The sequence below is a fragment of the Pagrus major genome, chromosome 6 (genome assembly GCF_040436345.1).
Source record: "Pagrus major chromosome 6, Pma_NU_1.0".
NCBI classification, from domain to species: domain Eukaryota; kingdom Metazoa; phylum Chordata; class Actinopteri; order Spariformes; family Sparidae; genus Pagrus; species Pagrus major.
In genome coordinates, this window is record NC_133220.1 from 22,593,138 (window position 1) to 22,616,464 (window position 23,327).

Consider the following 23,327-nt stretch of genomic DNA (forward strand, 5'->3'; position numbering starts at 1 on the left):
GAGAGGGGAACTTGGCCACACAGAAGGACTTGTGAAACCAAGAGATGCCCAAATGCTCCTCCGGCAAGCTCAAAATCCAATGAAGTGTCCCATTGAAACAAAAATAAACTGACCAAACACCCACACACAAGTCTGTCCTATATCTGTGCAACAAATTAGTGAATCCCTTCCAACTGCATTGCTCAGTGCATTGAGCTAAAAGTGGTCTACTAATTATTGCTCCATATGCGATACTTCAGAATGCACGTGGCGTTAAGGAAAAATAATAAGGCATATAAACAAGTGCGGTGTTAAATAGCTTTATACACTTTCAACTTTAGAGAAAATGTGAAGGATGGATGGTTTAGTGCTGTCCAGCTTGTACTGGACGAGCACCTTCTTCCTCCACTTCACTGTCGCTGTGGCTTCTCTGAGCTCACTGCACCCTCCTCATCCTCACTGCTGTGCTTTTGCCTCTTCTTGCCCAGAAGTGTTGCTTCTTCTTCTTCTTTTTAAGGGCAAGCGCCTGAAAATGTAAGAACAGTAAATATTTATTTCACTTCTGAAACAAGCTGTGAGAATTTGGGTGTCACACACCGACTTGACCTTTTGCAGATCGTTCTCAAAGACGGCACTCATCTTGTCAGATTCTTTGGTCCAGATAGCTTCTTTCTGTCTTTTCTTTCTGTGCATGCAGACTTTCTTGAAGAGCAGAGATTTCCTTTTCGTTCTGTCTGACAGTTTCTTCTCTCTGCTTGCATGCATCCTGGCCTGCTTTTCTGGCCTTTAAAGCCTCTTCCAACCTTTGGATTTCCTGTTTGGCCATGTGCAGCGTTCTGCCCAGTTTACTCTGTAGCCATTTATTTTCATTCAGCAGCTTTTTGTTTTCTTCCTTCAGAGCAGTGTTTCCCAAAGACAGCTTCAGATCGTCTTCTTCAGCTGAGAGAAGAGCTTGTGTGAGCGAGTGCACGTCGGAGCTGGGAGGCACTCCTGCAGGTGGAGCGTACTGCTGCGGCCTGACATGTTGGGAAGTGTTGCCAGCCAGCACTCTACCAAATTCACTCTAGTTGAAAGTATAATTGACTGTAGTTGACCGGTTTATGTCAGCAGGTGTTCTGAGCATAACTAAACCTATTTGTTGGTTTGTTGAGACAGTTCCAGCATGTATACAAATGTATTAATATTTCTTATCAGCACTCCAGAGGTTCGTAAAGATTGCAGATTACTTACAACCTCTGTAAATTTAACAGCTTCATGGCGTATTGTGGAAAACAAAATGTGTCTCACTAGTTGAGAGAAAGAAAAAAAAACCCAATCAAGCGAGGCTGTAAATGTGTCTGAAAAAAGTGAAATGTTTTTCTCAAACAGTCTATTTTTAGGAACTCAAAACAACAGCAGGAAACAGTCGTGCTGCTGTGTGTGATACAAGTTAGTACAAATCCTAAAGAAACTCACATTTTAACTAGATAAATATTACAACTTTTATACAGTATGGATTAATAATTCAGTGGAGATCACATTCAATTTGTCTCTTCTTCGTGCACATGGAGGATACTTCCTAATTTGATGTAGGCCTGCTAATACTGTGCTGTTGACAGAGCTGTGGGTGCAAAATGCTCACATGTGCACAAATAGACTCCCTTTTTGCTCACACACTTAAAACTCAGTAATCCATGCAAATACACCACAAAACACTCAACAACAGTAATCTCACATCCTGAAATGCCACAGCACCTGCTGCCTCTGTCAAGGTCTAATTTTAGGGAAGTTGTCCTTTTAATAAAACATGTACATTGCATTTTGCGTTTATTCATCATGCCCAGCTGTGTTATTTTTTATTTGTTTGTTTATTTGGGTCAGGCAAACTATATCTTGAGTTCTATAGTGTAACACTGAATATCTGTAACCTTTTCTTAAGACGTTCAACCCTTTCAAACTCTATTGTTAAAATCTAAACCAATGAAATGAAGTTGTTATGAATTATGACTATTATTTAGAAGAGTTATACCTCCATGGTTGCTGAGACAGTTGTGCCTGACAGACCTCACTCAGGGAGAAGCCCCTGAGCTGCCTACGCGGGGGGGCGTGGCCTGCTGTGCACCGTCTCGCCATTTTCCGCCAGCCTGTTGTTGTTAGCTTGCTAGCTAAACAAGCTAGCTGCTTCCAGCATCTTCGACCACTCAGCACCATCGGCGTTAAAACAAGTCACATCACAAGATTTAAAACTTACGTCCGGGTTATTGTTGCTAGTTCAACGTTATTTCTTTCCCGTCATCATGGACGAGGAGTATTACAGCACGGCAGGGGACTGGGAAGGCACGGACGGTAACTTGGTGAGAAACGACTTGTTGCTGTTTGGCTGTTGAGACTGCACAGTTAGCTAGCTAGGCAGCATTAGCCTAGCTGCAGCTACATCAGCTGCTTGCTTGTTGTCACAACCTTACATTAATTTTCAGCTAACACAGAGGTGATGTACAGAGACAAACAGCCGGACTACTGAACTGTTCCGCCTGGTGTGAACTCGCAGCAGTTCAGCGGCTCTGTTAGCCGGCTACAGGCTAACGCTGCAGCTGCTGGGCATGGGAAGTTGCACGTTAGCTGGTGCTCAGCTTACTTTAATGTATCAATAAACCTTTTGTTTGATCTCCGTCTGCGTATGTTTTTAAGTGTAGCATAAGATTGCAAAATCCACGTTCAGGTAACAGCTAAGCCATTGAAGCTCGGCAGAAGAAACCAGGTGGCTTGCTATAAGAATCAATCATGCGTGGATAAGACAGGAAAGATAATTTACATGGTAACTGACTCCCTGAACTAGATTGAACTCAAGCACAAAGCTTATATCCACATTTTACTGTGATTAAAGTCTAATGATGCTCAAGAATACATTTGAGTTGTGTGAAATACATTTGTCATTTGTCAGCCCGCACATCATCCATGAAAATGTTGTTAATGGGGTTTGTTCTTGCATTAAAAAAGAGGTAAAGAGAATAGCATGTTACTGAGCCATTACAGGAGCATAAACAAATAAATCAATGTATCTTTCAGGAGGATTATGGGGATGGGGAGAATGATGGGAAGACCCAGGAATCTTGTCTGGAGAAATTCTCCAGCAGGGATTACATCATGGAGCCCGCCATCTTCAACACCCTCAAAATGTAAGCACATGTTTTCTCACACAAACAGTGGTTAGTGTTTCAGACCTGTCATTATTCGCCACACTCAAAACATTTTTAAATACATGTGACTCATAGACCCACTGAGAGCTGAATGACAGAAACCCTGTTTTTCTCACAGGTATTTCCAAGCAGGTGGCTCTCCAGAACATGTCATCCAGCTTCTGTCTGAAAACTACTCTGCTGTGGCCCAGACCGTTAATCTGCTGGCAGAGTGGCTCATCCAGATGGGTAGGTAGCAGATTATGAGATCCTGTGATATTTTCTGTGTCTCCCTATCCCTCTCCTCTGACTCTAGCCTGATGATCTCTCATTATTGTGCAATTCCTTTATTTTTACTGCAGGTGTAGAGCCTGCTCAGGTCCAGGAGCGAGTAGAAAATCACCTCAAGAGTCTCCTGATAAAGCACTTTGATCCTCAGAAAGCCGACTCTATTTTCACTGTTGAGGGAGAGGTGAGATTTGAACATTCTGTTGTAATTTCACAAACACAAGTGATAACAGATCCTGAGCATCTTGTGCTTAATGTTTAGTTGTCTAGGTTGAATACAAAAAAAACTCACATGAACCAAACCAATCCAGTCCTCTGTGATTTCAGACTCCTGCTTGGCTCGAGCAGATGATAGCACACACCACGTGGAGAGATCTTTTCTATAAGCTGGCAGAGGCTCACCCCGACTGCTTGATGCTCAACTTCACTGTAAAGGTACTGTACAGTCGTGGTGATAGGAGGGCCGTTCCTATGGTCATTTCAATTAAATGTACTGTAATTTGCTTATTGAATGTGAGAATTGTTACTTTTTAGTTTCATATCACTGTAAATTAAAGTTAAGTTAATTAAGTTGTTCCCTTTATTGAAGTTCCCCTTTTTACATTCTTCTGCCTGTAAAGATGAAAACGAATCTGTCTGCATGTGTTGGTGACGTCATGTATATTCTTTGTGATTGTTCAGCTCATTTCAGACGCAGGTTATCAGGGTGAGATCACCAGTGTGTCTACAGCATGTCAGCAGCTGGAGGTTTTCTCTCGGGTGCTGAGGACGTCTTTGGCCACGCTGCTGGATGGAGGAGAAGAAAACCTGGAGAAGAACCTGCCAGAGTTTGCTGTGAGTATTCCTCAGCTTCTCTGTCTTATTAACCTTGCAGCTATGAAATATAAGGTCCATATTATCTCCATTTATTAATAATTTTCCTTTTTATGTTACTTTTAGTTTCAAATTATATCCTGTTCGTCAGTTTTCTGCATGTGATTATCCTTGCTGAGTTCCTCCCTCCTATTTCCTGTAGAAGATGGTGTGTCACGGCGAGCACACCTATCTCTTTGCCCAGGCGATGATGTCCATCCTCGCTCAGGAGGAGCAGGGCGGTTCAGCTGTTCGTAGGATCGGCCAGGAGGTGCAGAAGTCAGCGCACGAGAGGTACATTTAGTCTCTTTTTCAGCATAATTTCACAGTGACAATCAAGTGGATACAGTTAACTGCTCAAGATGGCTGAGTTATGTAGATAACTTCCGAATAAAATCAGGAATTTATTTAAATCTGGAAGATTGATTACTGTGAAAATACATGATCCAGGTTCTCCCCAGTAAACACAGTAATTCAGTTCTTGCAAAAGGTTACAAGCAGAGAAGCATATCTTTTTTTAAGACATAAGGTGACAAGCCACAGGGCCCGTCAGTAAAAGGAAGTACACTGGTTGGGTCCTGCGTGTGTGTATTGCACTGATGATATTAATTCTGTGGTTCATATCACAGAGGTCATGATGCCAGTCAGATAACCCTCGCGCTCGGCACAGCGGCAGCCTATCCTCGAGCCTGCCAGGCGCTGGGCGCCATGTTGTCCAAAGGAGCCCTGAATCCTGCAGATATCACAGTTCTGTTCAAGATGTTCAGCAGCATGGACCCGCCTCCTGTGGAGCTGGTGAGGACGGAGCGTCTTTGACCCGGTTTATATCCACTACGTTTGTTAATTAAAGTGCCGTTAACTGGGATACTTTCATCTTTCTCATCTATAGATCAGAGTGCCTGCCTTTCTGGACCTGTTCATGCAGTCACTGTTTAAACCTGGATCAAAGATCAACCAGGACCACAAACACAAATACATCCACATCTTGGCCTACGCCGCAAGTGTGGTTGAAACGTGGAAAAAGGTACAGACAAGAGGGACACATTTAATGATCTGTGTGGTGTTCGATGAGTAACTGGTTCATAGTAGTGATTTGATTTGTAATAACTGGCTAAGGTAGTTAATTGTTAACCACTCATTTCCTTATGGACTATAACTGCTGCTTCCCTAAACTGTCATTAACATGTTACAACTTTCTTTTCATTAAATCCCAGAACAAGCGAGTTAACATCAATAAAGATGAGCTGAAGTCTACCTCCAAGGCCATAGAGACTGTACACAACCTGTGCTGCAATGAAAACAAAGGAGCCACAGAGCTGGTGGCTGAACTGGGCACTTTATACCAGTGCATCCGGTGAGTAGATTGCTGAGATAGTGTTTCTGGAAAGCCGTAACCTTTTTTTTTTTTTTTTTTTAGGGAGGGAGGTTGTAATTGATTAGAAACAGGGTTATGATGGCTGTGACAGGCAAAAAGGCACGTTTATGATAATCAACCACATGTTTTTTATTGACTTTGGTTGTTCACTGCTCGAGGCTGTGTGTCACTTTAAATTTTCTGAAAGTTGAGCTGTACTGAAAAGAATTAAGGTCCAATTGTGAGCCCTCCTGACTGATCTATGGTGACTTGATATCTGTGTTCAGGTTTCCTGTAGTTGCTATGGGGGTTTTAAAGTGGGTGGACTGGACGGTGTCAGAGCCGCGGTACTTCCAGCTGCAGACCGACCACACTCCAGTACATTTAGCTCTACTGGACGAGGTACGACATTACTACTAGATGTAAATTTGAAAATGTTCACTGTACAAGACAGAGGTTAAATTCAAACGAGAATACTTCCTCCACACAGATCTGTACGTGTCACCAGCTGCTGCACCCGCAGGTCCTCCAGCTGCTCATCAAGCTTTTTGAGACGGAGCACTCTCAGCTGGACGTCATGGAGCAGGTGTGTTGTGTTACTCTGATGAAATTTTTAACAGAGATGCATTTGTTGTTTCTGATGGTGTACTGTTTTATTTTTCCCTCAGCTGGAGTTGAAGAAGACTCTGCTGGACCGAATGGTTCACCTGCTGAGCCGTGGCTACGTCCTGCCTGTGGTCGGTTACATTCGCAAGTGTCTGGAGAAACTCAACACGGACATCTCCCTCATTAGATATTTTGTCACTGAGGTAACAGCTGCATCTGATCTCTATTAGTTGTGAAATTAAAGGAGGTGACCTCTGATCTACAGAAGTTGCAGGGTTTCTGCAGAAAGTATCTTGAATGAGTTTTATTTTATATAAATGGGGATATTCCTCACCCAAACCATGAATCCTATATATTTCTGAGATAAATTCACCTTAATAAATGATCTAAATAATAGTTTACTAAATGACATCGTAAAACAATGTGACAATGTGAAAAATGGAGCCAAAATATCCTAGGTGCGAGTGCTGCTTTTGTACCGGTCACATCAGTTGAAGCCAGTCTCGAAGTACTGTTCGTGGTATGGAGCTGCGGTATCAGTCCTGCCCGACTTAGGTAGGGGTTATGATTAGCCGTCAATCATGACGTTACCCCTCCTTTTTATAGCATCAACTAATTTATTAAAGTTAAATCTATCGGAAAAATTAACAGCTGAACATACCACAGCGTGACAAGAACTACCTTAAAAGACAGAAAATATCTTTTGGGAAAGAAATGTGGTTTTTAGTTCGGTCCATGTCTCATCCTCTTATCATGGAGGAGGCTGGATTTATGACCTATACTGCAGCCAGCCACCAGGCGGCGATTGAGTTGTTTTGTCTTCACTTTCAGGGAGCTAACATGTCTGTGAATATGCAGCTCCCCTTGGTTTTCCAGAGCTTTATGTTGAGTTACAGCTGCTGGGCCAACAACTTTGTTTTGGTTCTCTCTCACTGTTCTCATAGTGTCATCTGCCACAGAAGGCAGCTGTTTTCAGTGAAAAAGCCCAAGTCAAACCGTAGACAGACAGTTCGTGATTAGCTAATGAACGTAGTGGAGCATGTAGCACCTGAAGAGCCAGATATATTCCATAAGAGTTGGTGAAGGCGAAAACCAAAGTGACAGGTGAGTGAATATAGGACGTAAATTTGCGAGGTGGCAACAAATATGACTCCAAATGAATGATAATGTTGCTCACTTACTGCTGGATGTGTGAAGGAGCAACTGTCTGCTAAAAAGTTCACTATTTACACTTAAAAGGTCAAAGTAGCTCCAAAATCATCCATCGTTGAAGGTTTATTTCTGTTAAGTGATCTCAATTGAAAACAAGACCTGAAACACCATCAGAAGACATTTTTAACTTGTGAATTAAAAAGTATTTCTCTTTACAGGTGCTGGATGTGATTGCACCTCCCTACACATCAGACTTTGTTCAGCTCTTCCTGCCCATCCTGGAGAACGACAGCATCGCAGGAACAATCCGCACAGAAGGAGAACACGACCCTGTCGCAGAATTCATTGGTAAGTAAAACCAATAACAAAAATATGCAGCATCCTGAGGAAGTCAGGGATTCCAAGCACAACAAATACGAGCTTAGAAGTACAGAAAATAAGCAGGAAGTGGTTTTCATTCATGAACATGGACAGTACAACTAATAATAAAGTGACGTCTGTTTAAAAATCATGTGTTTACTTTTGTACACTTTCTCTCATCATTCTCTTGAAGCTCTGACATGGAGGTGATTATTTGTTTTTCAGCTCACTGCAAGTCAAACTTCATCATGATTAACTGATGAGAGGACACTGAAAATGTTCCTGTTGGTGGTTGCACCAGGAAGACAGAGGATTTGTTATCTCCACGATGACAATATGCTCTGCTCGCTGTTGAGGCACATAGCCTGGAGACGGACTGTTCAGTTTGACCAAGTGAATGATTAGTTTCTATTTGTGCAAACAAAAAGGCAAATGTCAAAGAGCTGGTGGAAGAGTACGTTAATGAAACAGACTGGTTGAAGGAGAGGCCTCTGAAGATGCAGCTACATGTTTTTTTTTCAACTGTATATTTGATTTTCTATATTTTATGTTGGTTCGAGTTGTTTTAAAATAAAAACATCGATATGTAGTTTCTTGCATTGTGGAATTTTTATGCAATCACAATGTAATGTCATTTTTTTTATCATGAAACTCATTTCAGTTTAAAAAAAAAGGTCAAAAGCAGTAAAACTAGTTCCTCATGGCTCAAGAAGTCAATTGTATCTGACGTCAGAAAATATAGGTCTGAAATCCCACAAAATGTACCAGTTTACATCAGATGTGTGGGAACTTTGACCGCACACAAACCTTTGAAATTGTGGCTGTTGTACTTTGATGACTGGCACATACCTGCTGAATGTTGTGAACTGTGGATAAGCTGCAGGAGCGGCCAAAAACGTTTCTAAGAAACTTTATCGTCACATCCTCTCGGGTTGCAATGGAATTTTCATGGTGCCACAATTGTCTCAGAAAACATCACGTTTCATGATGTACTACAGTATTACTCAGTTACAATAACCCTTGAAAGAATTAAAACAGAAGGGCTTTTTGAATGCCGTATCATAATTTTACAAAATGTTTTCCGATATATTATTTTAATTACACTAAAAAGGAAGAAAATGTACATTATACGATCAGTCAGTTTTCATACTAGGTACACCTTGGAACTGATACACTGCTGCATCCCTAATTTGTCGCCAAAGGTCAGTTTGTTAGTAAAAAAAGAGACAAACTGACAGAGTGAGGTAATTAAAAGACAGATTTTGTGCATCATTTGAAAGTGTTTATTGGCAAAGTTTGAAACAAAACTGAGGTGGCAATTTTTGCAGAATTTGATGTGTAGATTGTTCAGTGTGAAAAAATACCAAATCACATACAGTAAATCTATAGTTGACTGCATACTCATGTAAGGCACACTTAAAGTTGATTTTGTTTTTTCCAGTTTGAGTGAGCAGATCATACATCAGGGTGTAGTGCAAAATCCTCAGTACAATAACACCACACACTGAAAACATTCAGTGTCGTAACAGCGCAGGACAAACTATAAACACTTGTTCTTTGGCTGAGTCAGTATGCATTGAAAAATCTAAACTATACATAGCTGTCTATGTCTTCCCGATGTAAACTGAAGCATTTCCTGCATCTTTTTAAAGAGTATGATGGCTATTCAACATGCAGTGCTCGAATTTTGATATAGCACATAAAGTACTGATGTGTCTCATTTCGCACAAGTTTAACAGCCTGCAGACCTCACTGGTGAAAATAAGAAAAATATGCATTGATTCAAGCATGTCTGATATCCAGCAGGAAGACCTTGGCACTGAATGTGACCTCCTGATTAAAAGAACAAAACATGATTTCAAAGAGCTCTATTGAAAAAAAAAAAATTGTATTCCCTTTTCAGCATTTTGCATATAAAGTTTTCCTCTCGCCGAGACAGGAAGACATTTGGGTGCGTGCAGTGGTCTCATCTACATGTAGGACTTGGGGACGATTGGGTCTCCGAACATGCAGTCCTCCTCCAACGCCAGGTTGTATGTGCTGCCACTTCCTCCTTTGTAGGAGCTGGTCACGATCCTGAGCCAGCCCTTCTCACCCTGAGGAGAGGAGGTGAATCAATCAGGAACTATTTTGATCATCAATTTATTGTCATCATTTTTAGAGTGCCAGAAGGAAACATTTCCTGGCTCCAGCTTCTTGAAATTCTGATGGGCATTTTATAGACCAAACAATCCATTGATTGATTGAGAAAATTACCAGATTAATCAAATGATCATTAGCTGCAGCCCGACACTGGACATGCGTACAATCAATTAGAAATTCCACTACTAGTTGTATTTGCCAAAGTTGCAACAGATTTCTGTCTGTTGTTTTATCTGTTCTCACCGTTTTGAAGAGGTTAAAGCTTAACTGGAAAAAAGTGATGTCATGAATTTATGTACACCATTCAGAATTTAGTAATATCTGAACACTTGTTGCTGGCAAGATGCCACAGTATTTTTTCTTGAATGTTTACAGGGACAGAATGGAAATGATTTGCAGATGACTTTCAGAAAGCAGGGTATTGAGTCAACCACTCCTACGTTCACTGAGTACTTACCCATGGCTCTCCCCATGAGTTGCGTACAATCCAGTATTCATCTCCATTCTCCACTCCCCACCCGGCAACAGACACGATGTGGTTGATGTAGGGTTCCTCATGATACTCAGAGTAGAGCCCTCCGGTGTACGCATCCAGCTTGTCTGTGGCCATGATCCCACAGCTGGAGAAAAAAAAAACACCACAGATTACTTACTTCCTCTGGGTAGAGGGGAAACAGTGACTGAAATCAGATCAGTGTAGAGCTTCACTGGCGAGAGGACTTATACACTATCGCATATACGATAATGCAACGTTACACAGCAGTGGACAACAGCAACAGGAGACAACGTTGAACAGAAGCGAGAGAAAAATGTCTAAACGTTGCATTCAGACTAATTCTGTTTATTCCTTTTCTTTATTTGTGTTCCTTTTTGGAGCTACATGCTTGTGAAATACTTTCTAACCTTTACTTCAAAGAACAAACTACTTGATGACCTGAGATCTGTTACAGATGTGTCTACTTTCAAATGCAAATAGGCCTTTTTCACAGCAGGCAGTCTGATTTGCTATAATAGGCACAGTTCTCAGGCTTATGATTAGTAAATGTATGTGTTTGTCTATGCATGCCATTGGTCTGTAGGTGGATGTGGGTTCTTTACAGTCTTTGGGGGAGTGGAGTGGGTGGTTCATCTTTCCAAAATAATTTTAAAAAGCCGATAGAGTGGTCCGTTTACTGCTCTTTAAAAAAAACACAACATAAATAATTTGCAAACCTGATCGGTCCTCTGGCGTAGATCTCTGCCATCATCTTCTCCCTCCCGCTGACGGCTCCAAAATCTCCCACTTTCCACAATGTGTAGTTCTTTACAATGTTGCACACTCCAAAGGTGGTGCAGGTGCCACATTCGTTGAAGGGTTTGCACTCTTTGGAAGAGACACAGAACATGCGCAGGTCAGCTCGGACATTGTTAAGTGATTGTAACTTACACTTTGTGCGCTGAGGGATTCTTACTCTGGTCTTTAGCCTGGTAGTTATTGCAGGTCTCATCTGGGATGCCGTGTTTGCTAGCGTACTCCCAAACTCCGGTGTGATCGCCTCCATGGCAAGTGCCTGCATCGCCGCAGTCGATCACATGCTGGACAGAGAGATAGGCAGACGGCCAAGCTCCATTCCTCTTAATGTTGATGCGATCTGGCGAGAGAGCAAACACAAACCTTTAATTCAAATGACAAATGAAAAGCACAACAACATTTCCTGTTAATCTGTTTAAAGAGGAAGTGAGATTGTTGCCCTCTATTAAAATGCCTCTGAACAGTCATGTGAGGACCTTTACCAAACCACAATGACTCAGCATGTTCGTCATACCTGCCATAGCACTGGTGCTGCCATGGGCCCAGCAGGAGCCACAGTACTGGGGAATGTGCTGGTTGCGGGTCGTGCTCACATAGTTGGTGCCATTGATGTTCCTCCAGTCCCAGGATTTGGGCAGATCAGAAATGTTTAAGTACTCATGAGGACGAGGAGCAGTCCTGTGGACGGACAGGTCATTGGATACATTAGTTCTGCGTCAGCAACACACTCAGTAATACGCAAGACACATGTAAAAACAATTGCATTAGGGCAACAAAATTAAATACTATGATATTTCTGACCAAATACCTCTATATTGATATTGAGACAACACTGTAGGGACAACTAGTGGTGCTTTCACAAAATATTAACACAATAGTTGTGGGTAAGTGGCTTAAGGCAAATATTAGAAAAAAGTCAAATGCTCTGAAAATGTAATCGCTTTACTGTAATGCTGCCTTTAAAACCAGGAAAAGACCACACTTACGCCATATCAGGATATAACAATATCCAAAATCTGTGATGATACAGTCTCATTATTGTAAAGATATAATATAATTAAATTGTCAAGCCCTAAATTGTATAATTGATTGATGATTTACATTAAACATCAACCAAAAATGCAACTGCAGGTTTTTACCATCTGTAACTTCCTCAGCCTGTTTCACTGATCTCGTGATGCGTTCAAACGTGTCTGCTGGTTTAGTTTTGTTTGGTTTGACCGCAAGTGCTCAACAATTAGGAAAGTTAGAGTGCTCAGAAAAACAAGAATGAAATGAAACCAAAAGCAAACTTTAACCCTTTCGTCTACATCTAAGCTAGGTTATATATGTCACAGATAAAAAGGTATTTTCCTCATATGTAAGTGAAAGCACTTGTTATCTCAGGCTGGTGAAGTCAACTAACTCACGGCTGTCTGTGGCTAACAGTTGCTAATGTTAGCTTAGCTACTTATAAATATCAGTTAGTTTATGCAAACAACCTAGCAATAAGTTTATTCTTCTTAGTAGCTGTTAACAAGCTTATTTATTTATTTATAAGTGTACAAATCTGCTAACTTACTTCAGTCCGACGTCGTTCCTCCTCGGTGAGCGGACGTAGCAGGGCTGCTTATTGTTAAAAAACACCCCGGCAAACACACCGGACAGCACGGCCGAAAACAGGACAACAACCAGGACCGTCCGAGCCATCTTTAACCCCGAGCACAGCACCGGCCGCTGGGATTCACTGGAAAAAGAGAGGAGGAAATACAAAGTGGCGTCCTCGGCAGAGACAGACAAAACAGTGGTGTGTGGGTCTGTCTGTGGGAGAGCTCAGGGCTGATAAACCGGTACCGAGACTGCAATCATGTGACCAGCAAATCACATCATGAGCAGGCAGCCACATGTTTAACAAGGAAGTAAGTCAAGGTGATGGTCACACAGACGAACAATGGGCCAATCAAAGTCAGCTGAATGAAATATATAGACTGGGGAATAAGCTTTCAAGTGCTGTGAAAAGTTAATACACTGATCAGCCACAACACTAAAACCCCTGACAGGTGATGTGAGTGGGGTCCTGTCCTGGCATGTATTGCTGACTCACACCACCCACCCATGCTTTGACAGGCCAGAGCTGTCTTGGCTGCACAAGGGAACCTGCACAATATTATGTAGGTGGTTTTAATGTTGTGGTTGAGTGGCGTAATCCATTGTTTCCTTTTAATGTCACTACTGTTGCAAAAGTGCCTTGTTTCCTTTTTCTAAAACGCATCTCAAGTTTATTTAGAGGCCTTGATCAAAGGTATATAATGCAGGATTTTCCCTAAAAACAAAGTATTAACTCCTACAAAAACTAGATTGGCACTACGAGGAGAGGTGGACTCAGTGTTTCCCAGATGTCAAACTTTTGACATGAAGATATCGACCACAATTTCATCCCCATCTTGTTGCTGCTGCTTACAAACACCCTGACGCAGATTCAAAAGATACTCTACGTGTTTATGTAGCCTTTATTTGTATCTGAATAACTGCATGTATGTTCTGTAATTTGTGTAGCAAAACTTTCATTACCTTACACAACCCTGTTTTGTATAATCATGCCTTTAACAAAACTCTCAGTCTACTGCCATTTATCACCAAAACCTTCTGACACATTCAAAGAAAGGTGACCTAAAAAATAATAAAAGTGGCACTGGACATAACTGGTAATGCAAAATAAAGTGCCAACATTGTCATGTAGTTTATTTCACAAAGTGTAAGCAGTTTGAGTTAACCACTGTCACGAGTCCAGCAGCACTTTAGCCTAGTCTGCTGCTAAACTGCCTTCTTATCACTATGATATCTGCTTAAAGTGAACCTTTATGATTATTATGTATGGCTGTAAAACCTTCAGCCTTCTTACAACCCCATCTTGATCAACATGAATGTACCTGCAATTAAGTTCTCAGATTTACAGTAATTTTTAACATCCAAAACTGACAGAAAGAGAACAAAGATTTAAGATCCACAGGTGTGTAATCCTGGTGTTCTTGTAGTTTGATGCAAACTGGCTGTTATGGATCCTAGTCTTTAACTAATGATGGAGATCAAAGTTGATTTTAGGTGGAGTAAAACTTGTGTCAGTGAATGTACAAGTTAATTCTTGACAGTGAAAACAAATCTAAAAATCTTTTAACCGCATCTTTCAGCAGATGGAGTTTGCTCAGATGTCATGTAGGAGTCTTCTCCTAAAAGCTAGTATGTGGCTCTTGAATAAAGAAATGTTTGTGTTTTATTTCACACGCACACGGAGGTCAGATGGCACCACCTTTATTGAAGAACATGATTGTCACAAGGGTGGACAAACATCACACTAGTGCTTGAATCTGTCAAACACTTGAACTTAGAAGTTGACATCCTGTATATTTTGTGCTGACAAAGCATGTGCAACATCATCTGTCACATCACTTATCTGACACCATTGTGAAACTGTTTAACACTGTTGTAAGCACTCGATCCTCAGTTTAGTCCAGAGATCACACAGTCAACTGTACACAGGGTGAATACAAAGTGCAGTGGTTACTGTAAAAGAAATTAGCTTTACTGATCCAGTATTATTACAAAGTTGAAGACAACATGTATGGCAAAGTCCTGGTTTTGCATAAACTATCAGAGTACAACAAAGCCTGCTGATGATGTGGACATTTGAAGAAAAAAAAAAGTTTATGTTTATGAGGTAAAGCAAACAACTGGAGGTGATCAGTGCAGCAAGTGCTAAGTCATGAGGATAAAGAGGGCCTGTGTTTCATCAGAATCATGTATAACACCTGATTTGTCGATAATTATCTTTTTTATTCACTGAAGTCAAACGTAATCAAACACAGGAAGTCGAATCACAGTTAAAAATGTTTAAACTAACTGGATGAGCTCTTGCTTCAACAGTTTAGGTGGTGTGTGGCAGCGGAGTGGCTGGGGTTGGGGAGTGAACCGTTGGGGACGTTTCTACACCAGCCTTCGTCTCTTGCAGTCACGCTCCATCTGGTCTTCGGATGTGTTGGTGGCAGCGCCCAGAGGAGACACTTTGTTCAGCAAGGAGTCATCTGATGCCTGACCGAACAGGGCCATTAGCAAAGCAACACCAAAACCTGTGGCACGCTCCCCCTGCAGAGACAAAATAAAACACAGAAAACAAGGGTTAGATTTCAGTGTCATTACTGTAAAGTTGCACGCAGTCATCTTTAATTTCGCTTTCCCTTAAAGTTCTCTTTTACACTCAGAGTAATGCGGGTGAAACCTAAGATCATGTCTGGCCTAAAACCCAACAAGGCGATGACACTAGTGAGAAGAATAAATATACACAGGAGGCTTCAGTTCAGTTTGAGTGGTTATGAATAAAAAATTCTTTATATGTTTTTGATATGAAAAACTGGCAAAATACATCTACAGGAATGATAAGAGTCCATAATGTGCAGGTGTGATGGAGTCCCAATCACTACCAGAAACATCAGCTCCTCTTGCTTCAATCAGAAGAAGTGCAGTTTCACAATTGATGAGGACAGCAAGGAATCAGCTTCTTTGAGGAGGAAGTCAGTAGTTTCATAGATATTACTGGCTCAACTAGTTTCTGTACATGTAAACCATATTTAACATCAAGTCAATCAACACTTCTGTTTTATTGCGGATTTTTATTGTCTGATCATCAGTTCGCCTTTATAAGTTCTGATCAGAGGTCTGTACGCATGACTCAAAGATGTACACACTTTCTGGTTTTAATGCCACAAATGAATCACATTTTGTAGATGCAAAAATAAGTCATGCAAAATTGATGAAGTCAGTGATGAAGCAAAAATTTCTACACTAGTTTACTGCTCACTGTGGAATAAACTTTAAAGCGTCCTGTAATTAGGAAGTAGGAAATTAATGAATAAGGAGTCACCCAGTCTCAGGATGTATTGTCTTTCAGTGTTGTTTCAGATGGTTTGCATTTACATTCTGCTGGACAGTTTGGTCATTTTGCTCTTGACTTAACTGAAATAAGATTAATGGGTAAACTTCTTGTATTTTGCATTTGATTATGCTCAGCTTGTGAATCCCATTCACCCAGCCTCAATCAGTCGCTTCTACTTAACTGAAATCTTTTTGTGCAAACACTGCTAAGTTAAGTGTTTATTTCAAAGAAGAGATGGACAATATGAAAACTGAAACAGGCTTTGCTTGATGTAATCATTCCTCTTCTGGCCATCAAGAAATGGCTGCATTTTTTACATTTTTTCTTAATTCAAATCAAGTGACTATCTTTTAGCACAAATTTCCTCTTTTTGTGGCAACTGGACAAGGAAGCGCTGTCAGAGGAACCAGAAAAGGGAATTTTTCACTGAAAAGGACAATAACCTTGGATTTTACCAACTGACTCCTGAAGCCATAAAGGCTTAGGTTAACTTTTTCATACACTTTTGTACAGAAAAAGGACTGTGGATTTTGTCCCAGTCATCTTTTAATGTCCGGTATGAACAAGAGGAATCATTACAGCAAGCAAAACCTGTTTCAGTGTTCATATGAGAGTGTGACTAGTGTTTTTAGACATACTTGAAACCTTGTGACCATATCATTTAATGATCAACAGAATTTTTTGTCAAACCAAGAGGAAAAGTTAGGCATCATAGTTATTGCAGACTTCCTTAAACATTCTGCTGACTCTCTACTTTCGGGTTAGTTTCTGCTAATACTTAATACTGCGCTTAAATCCTTCCAACAAAGCACAAGAACATTTTCCACACGTGACATTGCATATGAACATACAAACTCCATATGCAGATACAAATAATTTTATACTATTATAACATTTATTTACATGACTTTGTGGTGAAAAAGATTAAGGTCAGTTATTCATTTGCAGGACTGGGGTTTGTGTGATCCTGTAGAGGTCTATGTGCACATGTATTTGTCAACTACAGCCATGATTAAAACAGGACAGACCACCAGAAGCTCAAGTAAGACATGGTCTGAACAAGAATCATTTCTGACGCAGAAGTTGCACTGTGACTTTGAATTTGTAATGACACCATCCTGTTCTACTCCTCTGCTCTTGAGAAATGGCTTGTCAAGCCAGTTTCAGGCAGCAGAAAACATGTGCATGCAAGAAAACTTTCACTTCACTGAGTTACAACTAGCACCTGCACATCACCTGATTTTCTCTGGGGTTTAAAAAAAAAAAAAAAAAAAAAAAAAAAAAAAAAAAAAAAAATCAGACCACTAACTGATTGTTCAGTATCTATGAGCAGACAGGTACTCACAGCATGAACAGGAGAGGCGATATCAACATGGACCCAGACACCAGGCCAATCAAAGCCCAAGTGGGAACCAATAAAGAGGCCGGCGCAGGAGCTCTGGGCGTTCTCCCGATCCTGTCAAAACACAAGAAAAACATTAGAAACAACAGCGAAAGAAATTATAAACACAAGTCACCAGACAAACAGTTACCAGTCGACAGAGGAGAGAGATATACCAGCAAATGCTAACAATGCAAACCGTAATTAAAAAAAGTCTTCTGTTCTCTGTAATGTGGCCGCGCCTGTACTGGTGTTTAATAAACCAAGCACAAATTCCAAGATGGAGGCGATGCAGGAACAATGAGCTTTATTGGTTGTGACGCTCAAAACAATTTTTTCCACCGTTTTACAGACGCTTCTTTCACAATGGATGTATTGTTGTTTCCTCTTCTGTTACAACCGTTTCCGGCACATTTGTGACTTGAAATGTGACATCTGTGACGTACAATGTAATGCTTCGGATAAAAATCACAGACAGGCTGCCTTGCCTGTGGGAGGTGGGTATGGGCACAATACGTGATTTTTAGTAGGTGTACCCACGTAAAAAAAAAGAAAGAAAGAAAGCTGTGTAGACCCACTAATTTTGGTGGAAAAGCGGTATTAGTGATGTTGGAAAACATGTAAAAACAAGTGTCAGCAAAGCCTTTGTATTTTTTTGTGTGTATTTTTAAAGTACACAATTACATTCTTTGTCCTTCATACTCCCGTGTACGTCACATTTTTGCCCATTGTCATGTCTTATTTAAGCATCGGGTTTTGATTAATTTGTCACTCACTGCCACAGAGTTCTTCATGTCAGCCATAGCAGAGGTGAACTCGCTGAAGTGCAGCTCGGGGCAGAAGACCAGAGGGTGAGCAAGATCTCCGCTGCTGCGGCCAGCACGCACACACGCAACCTCCCACTGCTCACTGTTGGTCATCACAGCTGCATGGTACTTCCCTGTGGAGATCCCCTGCACAACAGAAACAACAAAAGCTTTAGATAAAAAGACAAGACAAGACCTGTTGGAAGGCTAAATTAATTGTTGGTTTTGTTGGGTTTGAAATCCTGCTAGTGTTATCCTTATGATAGAGGTTAGTCCTCTGTTTCATACGCGCTGTGGAAGATTAAACAACAGTCTGTAGAAGGCTGTCACCAACCTGTGCTCCAGTCAGTGTGGCCATGTCCAGAATAATATCAGCTGACAGGTCTTTGCTGGCATACACAACTCCATCAGCCAGCACCAGCCTGCCCTCTGCATCAGTGTTGTTGATCTCCACTGTCCTTCAGAACAAAAACACATGAACCACAAATGAAACATTTATACCACAACCCACATTCATTCCTGTTGATTTAGCTTGTGAAATAATATTAGACACAGTTTATGTGCAATCATACTAAATCAGGGTAATTTGAAACAAGAAAGATTCTCACTTTCCAGAGTAGAGAGTGTGGATATCATCAGGTCGTGTGGCTGTGGGCCCGACTGCATTCTCTGCGAGGCAAAACACTGCATGGAGGTTATCCTTAAAGCCCTGAAGCAAACAGAGGAGAGAGTCTGATTAAAAATTCTGCTGCAGGGAAACAAGAGGAGGCTAACATGACCGCTGTGACAGCTGCTGTGGGATAAAATAAAAAGAGGTCACCTCACCTGTTTAATGGTCGCTCTGAAAGCTCCCAAAATGGCAGCAGCTCCACCACAGTCCCTCTTCATCCCTGGCATTGTGGTCTAGAAAGACAAATATATACACATGTGATGAAATGTGATCTCTTGCATGCATCGAGCTGCACAGTGACCCAGTAGTCCATATATTTACACTTTTACATATTTGTAAACCAGTGAGCTCCACATGCTTATTTGCATATGACCCTACATTAACTGTTAGCATGCAGCAGCAGCTACATGTGAACGGATTACTGAGAATAGACTTAAAGCTTAAAAGATCAGGGGTGTCAGAGAGGGTAGGTTTGAGGATCACCAAGACGACTGCAGAGTAGGACATTCACAATTAATGCATTTTAGAAGTCATCAATGAGTTAATTGAAGTAGTCGAATAGTCGCAGGAGATTTTTTAAGACAGTCAATGGGCCAGGACACAGAACAGTTTGTCATGTTGGTCAGTTTGAGCTGTAAAATGAATTGTCACTCCACAGGATCACAATGATAATTACTGTAGTGATATTCTTTACATTAGCATAACAATGACTGATTTTTCTTAATGATGTTCCTTAGTTACTATATCTTCTCCAGAGGAAAAAATAACAGTACCTTTCCCTTGATGCTGAGTCCTCCAGTGTCATACACGATGCCCTTGCCCACCCATGCAATGGTTTGGGTTGCACCATCTGGTGTGTGGCTCAAGACTGCTAATGCAGGAAGATGCTCTGCTGCCCTGCCAACTCCATAAATACCTGACAGAATAAATAGTAAACATTATAAATGCTTATTGCTCTACAAAGATTTGTGGCTTACCCAATATTCGAGTTTGAAAGTTTAATATTTTTCAAAGACGTGTAAAAAGAAGTTTTAACAAAAATGTCAAAAGCGCAAGTGAATTTAGGATTACTGAGTGGATGAATCCAAAGATTAATCTTTTATGACCACTAAATGTCAATTATTAATTACTTAATCTACAGTAATCTGCCGAATAAAGGGAGTACGGTGATGATGACAATGAGAATAATGCAAGAAAACAGGTGTATCTAGCTAAGAAATACGCAATCTCCTTTAGAAACAAAATAGAACTTACAATCATTGTAAGTGCTGTGATGTAGTGGTAAAGTAGCAGAATGTGTGCCAATTACTGACATACTCATATACAGTCAAGGTACAGTACCTCCAAACCCTCTCTGTTTCAGTTCTTCTCCACGAATGATCACTGGAGTAATTCCAAGCTCAGTTCCCACAGCCTTGATTTCCTGAAAACAGAAATGGATGTCTGTGACAGGAAGTTGCATCAAAATAAATGTAACTAGTTAGAAATGTTCCTGTAGTAATGTCAGCAAAACTTCCAAAAGAGGAACAGTTTTCACTTACATCTAAGAAGTGATCTGTATTCATCTCATTGCATGGTGTGTCCACAATGCGAGCTGCCAGCCGCACCCCATCAGCAGCGTTGGAGAGACACTTAATAGGAGAAAAGTGGTTGAATACCATATTTATGTAGCATCCTAAAGGCCCTGAAGTTATTAAGATTAAAAAAATAAATACAAAAATCACTGTGCAGTACCTTAAGTTCTGAGACATCCAGAGAACCGCTGTCTTGCCCGACGATCACAAACTCCACAGTGACGTGCTTCTTCTCAGGCCTGCGTGAGGATGAGGAGCGGCGAGAGAAGATGGGGAAGGCCCTGGCGATGGCGCAGGAGGAGGCAAACACATCTGAACGCTCACACACCATCTGGAGAGGAAACACACATCAACCACCTGCTCCACTTCCACTGGATGACCCAGATTTAAGTACCATAGGACTCCCAGAAGGAGTCATAAAATGATGAAACAGAGGATCTGTTCTGTAGCTAAAAGTGCTCTCTGACCTCCCTGGAGGAGGTCGGGGAAAGGAAAGAAAATTCCCTTTAAAATGGTAACTATTATGTGACAGGCAGGTACACATAAAATTGACAAGATACTGACCACAATGCAGCGGTTGTTCCCTCCAGGCAGGCAGGAGCGGACCAGACGGGACAGAAAGTGGGCAGAAGAAGGGCTGTTGTGCCTGCTGACCCGTGAAGGGAGTGCGGCCACTGTAGCATGGTTGAGGTACAGAGGGCAGCTGTCAGTGGGGTTTGGGTTCAAAGCACCGAGAGCTGCCTGCCAGATCTGAAAAAAACATGAGACAAATCTGATATTTTAGCATCACTGTGGACACAGTACAGCAGGAACAATTAGTATTAATTGATAGATCAGTTGATCCAATCGACAGGAAAGTAATCTGCAACCGTTTAGGCAATTAATCATTCAAGTAATTTGTCGGGTTACGACGTATTAATTGTGTGGATTCGACCTTATGAAATAGTAAAATGAAAATCTTTGGGGTTTGGACCATCGATGAAATTTAGATGGAGTTTGAGTCTTGGCCCATGTGAAGGGATCCAAGATACCAAACAATTAGTCAATTAATTGAGAAATTGATCGGCAAATTAATCAGCAATTTTTTTTTTTTGTAGCCCTAATGTCGTCAAAGACCATCTTTAAAACCTTAATACAATTTCAGATTTTTCTGTTTAGCGCAAGAACATCGACAACTGTTTGCTAAAAGCCACAATTTTGGTTCAAGATTTATAACTCTCACTCTTAATGAGCAGACATAACAACAACTGGACAGACCAAACCCAGAAGGGAAACAGACAATATGAGTGGGAAATGTGAAAAGCAGTTTTAAAACCAGAGGCTTCCCAGTGTCACCTGTAGAGTAACAATCACGTTGGGTAATCATTGTCAGAGGATATTGAGGAGCTCTGTGAGAGGCAGGAAACCTTTCTTTGACCTCACAGACTCTTTTATAGACTGGCTGTCACTGTTGCACGATCTCATCTGAGGACTTTGCACGACAGTCTTAAACACACCGCTTTAGTTAGAGAGAGCATGAGAGCAGCAGAGTATGTTTGTCAATGCCATGAACACTGGTTTCAGACTTGATATTAGTTAGCGTTACTCTCATGGCCAAAGATTCATGCTATTATCTGAGGAAAATTAATTATTGTCAAACCAGGAAATGGAAAATTCATACTACAGTCACCCAGTTGTAAAATCTTCCATTACTCCGTGAAAAGTCGTATCTTGTACTATTGTTGTTACTTTTCACTGGCTGAATTTTTGTTTAATTTAACAACAACAACTTATTTACTTATCCACTGACCAGCTAACAAGACCGATAACATCTCCTTAATAATGTCAATCGTCACTTTAAAAGCTATTATCCAAGCTAACGGGACCGCCTCATATTCCCGGGGCTAGTTAACGTTAGCTGGCTAATCGTGTTTAAAGTGTCGTTGACGTTACATTAGTTTAGCTAGCTGCGTTAGCTCGCTATGCTAGGCTAGCATACGGCTAACATTAGCTGTAAGATAGCCATCACCATCATCCACAATATTACCTCTTTGCTCACGACTGGCTGCAGTTTCCCTTTGATTTGGCTCCAGCTGACTTGCTGCAGGATGGCCTGCTGTCCGACGATCAGCACAGGGCGGCTCTGCGGCTCGGAGTCACCGGCAGTAGCCTTGAACTCCAGCACCACGTTCGCCATTTTTGTGACTTGCTATAGAGGCGGCTAGCTGACGGTAATGTTGAAGTGGACGGACCATGGGACGGACTGCTGTCGTTCACTGGAGCAGCCCATGCAGCCGGGACCGGCGACGGCAGCTGGGAGAGGACAAAAAGACTTTTCCTCGTTTCATTTATAGACGCTGTGAGTAATCACTTTATCGCCCTCTGCCGGCGACGGTGAGGAACTACATGAAGATATGAACGAAGAGAAACCCCTGAGCCTCATTTCAGAAAAAGGACAGTCTGTATCTATAAACATCAAGAGACGCATCAAGAGGAGTTTGAGTTTTATTGAATATATCCACACACTGCTATAAATATCTCCCTATATGTTCAAATATCAGACATAAAATTCCAGTCTTTGTCTAAAGTTTAGGAGACTATCATCTATCGTTTCGGTAAACAATGGAAATGGAAATCCAAGTCTAACACTTGATCATTTTATCCCTGACAAAGTTTGATATATTGTATTTCATAGATATTTCATATGTTGTCAAAACCGGGCCAAAATGAACCAAAAATGACTTAAAATATTGGAGCGGTCGATCAAATCCTTCACTAAACATCAGAAGCTGGGAGAGTCGTATCTACATTAATGCTACAAATGCTGCAGTG

At 41.2% G+C, this 23,327-nt stretch overlaps 3 protein-coding genes across 3 annotated transcripts; 1 reads left to right on the forward strand and 2 right to left on the reverse strand.

Moving 5' to 3' along the window:
- Positions 1-2,142: 2,142 nt before the first annotated feature.
- On the forward strand, positions 2,143-8,335 carry nelfcd (negative elongation factor complex member C/D). Its single transcript, XM_073467491.1, has 15 exons — positions 2,143-2,312; positions 3,025-3,134; positions 3,274-3,383; positions 3,497-3,606; positions 3,750-3,857; positions 4,104-4,256; positions 4,438-4,568; positions 4,904-5,069; positions 5,164-5,298; positions 5,489-5,628; positions 5,916-6,030; positions 6,119-6,214; positions 6,297-6,437; positions 7,605-7,734; positions 7,972-8,335. Exons 1-15 carry the CDS (start codon positions 2,256-2,258, stop codon positions 8,004-8,006), a joined length of 1,737 nt encoding a protein of 578 aa, XP_073323592.1. The 5' UTR covers positions 2,143-2,255; the 3' UTR covers positions 8,007-8,335.
- Positions 8,336-9,015: 680 nt separating this feature from the next.
- Positions 9,016-13,032, reverse strand: ctsz (cathepsin Z). The gene is made up of 6 exons (XM_073467492.1): positions 12,741-13,032; positions 11,694-11,857; positions 11,340-11,519; positions 11,101-11,251; positions 10,346-10,508; positions 9,016-9,842 (listed from the first exon to the last, which is right to left on the reverse strand). Exons 1-6 carry the CDS (start codon positions 12,866-12,868, stop codon positions 9,717-9,719), a joined length of 912 nt encoding a protein of 303 aa, XP_073323593.1. The 5' UTR covers positions 12,869-13,032; the 3' UTR covers positions 9,016-9,716.
- Positions 13,033-14,451: 1,419 nt separating this feature from the next.
- On the reverse strand, positions 14,452-22,817 carry npepl1 (aminopeptidase like 1). The gene is made up of 12 exons (XM_073467494.1): positions 22,543-22,817; positions 21,081-21,266; positions 20,677-20,847; positions 20,484-20,573; positions 20,284-20,365; positions 19,716-19,858; positions 19,098-19,175; positions 18,881-18,981; positions 18,607-18,730; positions 18,243-18,419; positions 17,431-17,541; positions 14,452-15,298 (listed from the first exon to the last, which is right to left on the reverse strand). Exons 1-12 carry the CDS (start codon positions 22,690-22,692, stop codon positions 15,140-15,142), a joined length of 1,572 nt encoding a protein of 523 aa, XP_073323595.1. The 5' UTR covers positions 22,693-22,817; the 3' UTR covers positions 14,452-15,139.
- Positions 22,818-23,327: the final 510 nt, after the last annotated feature.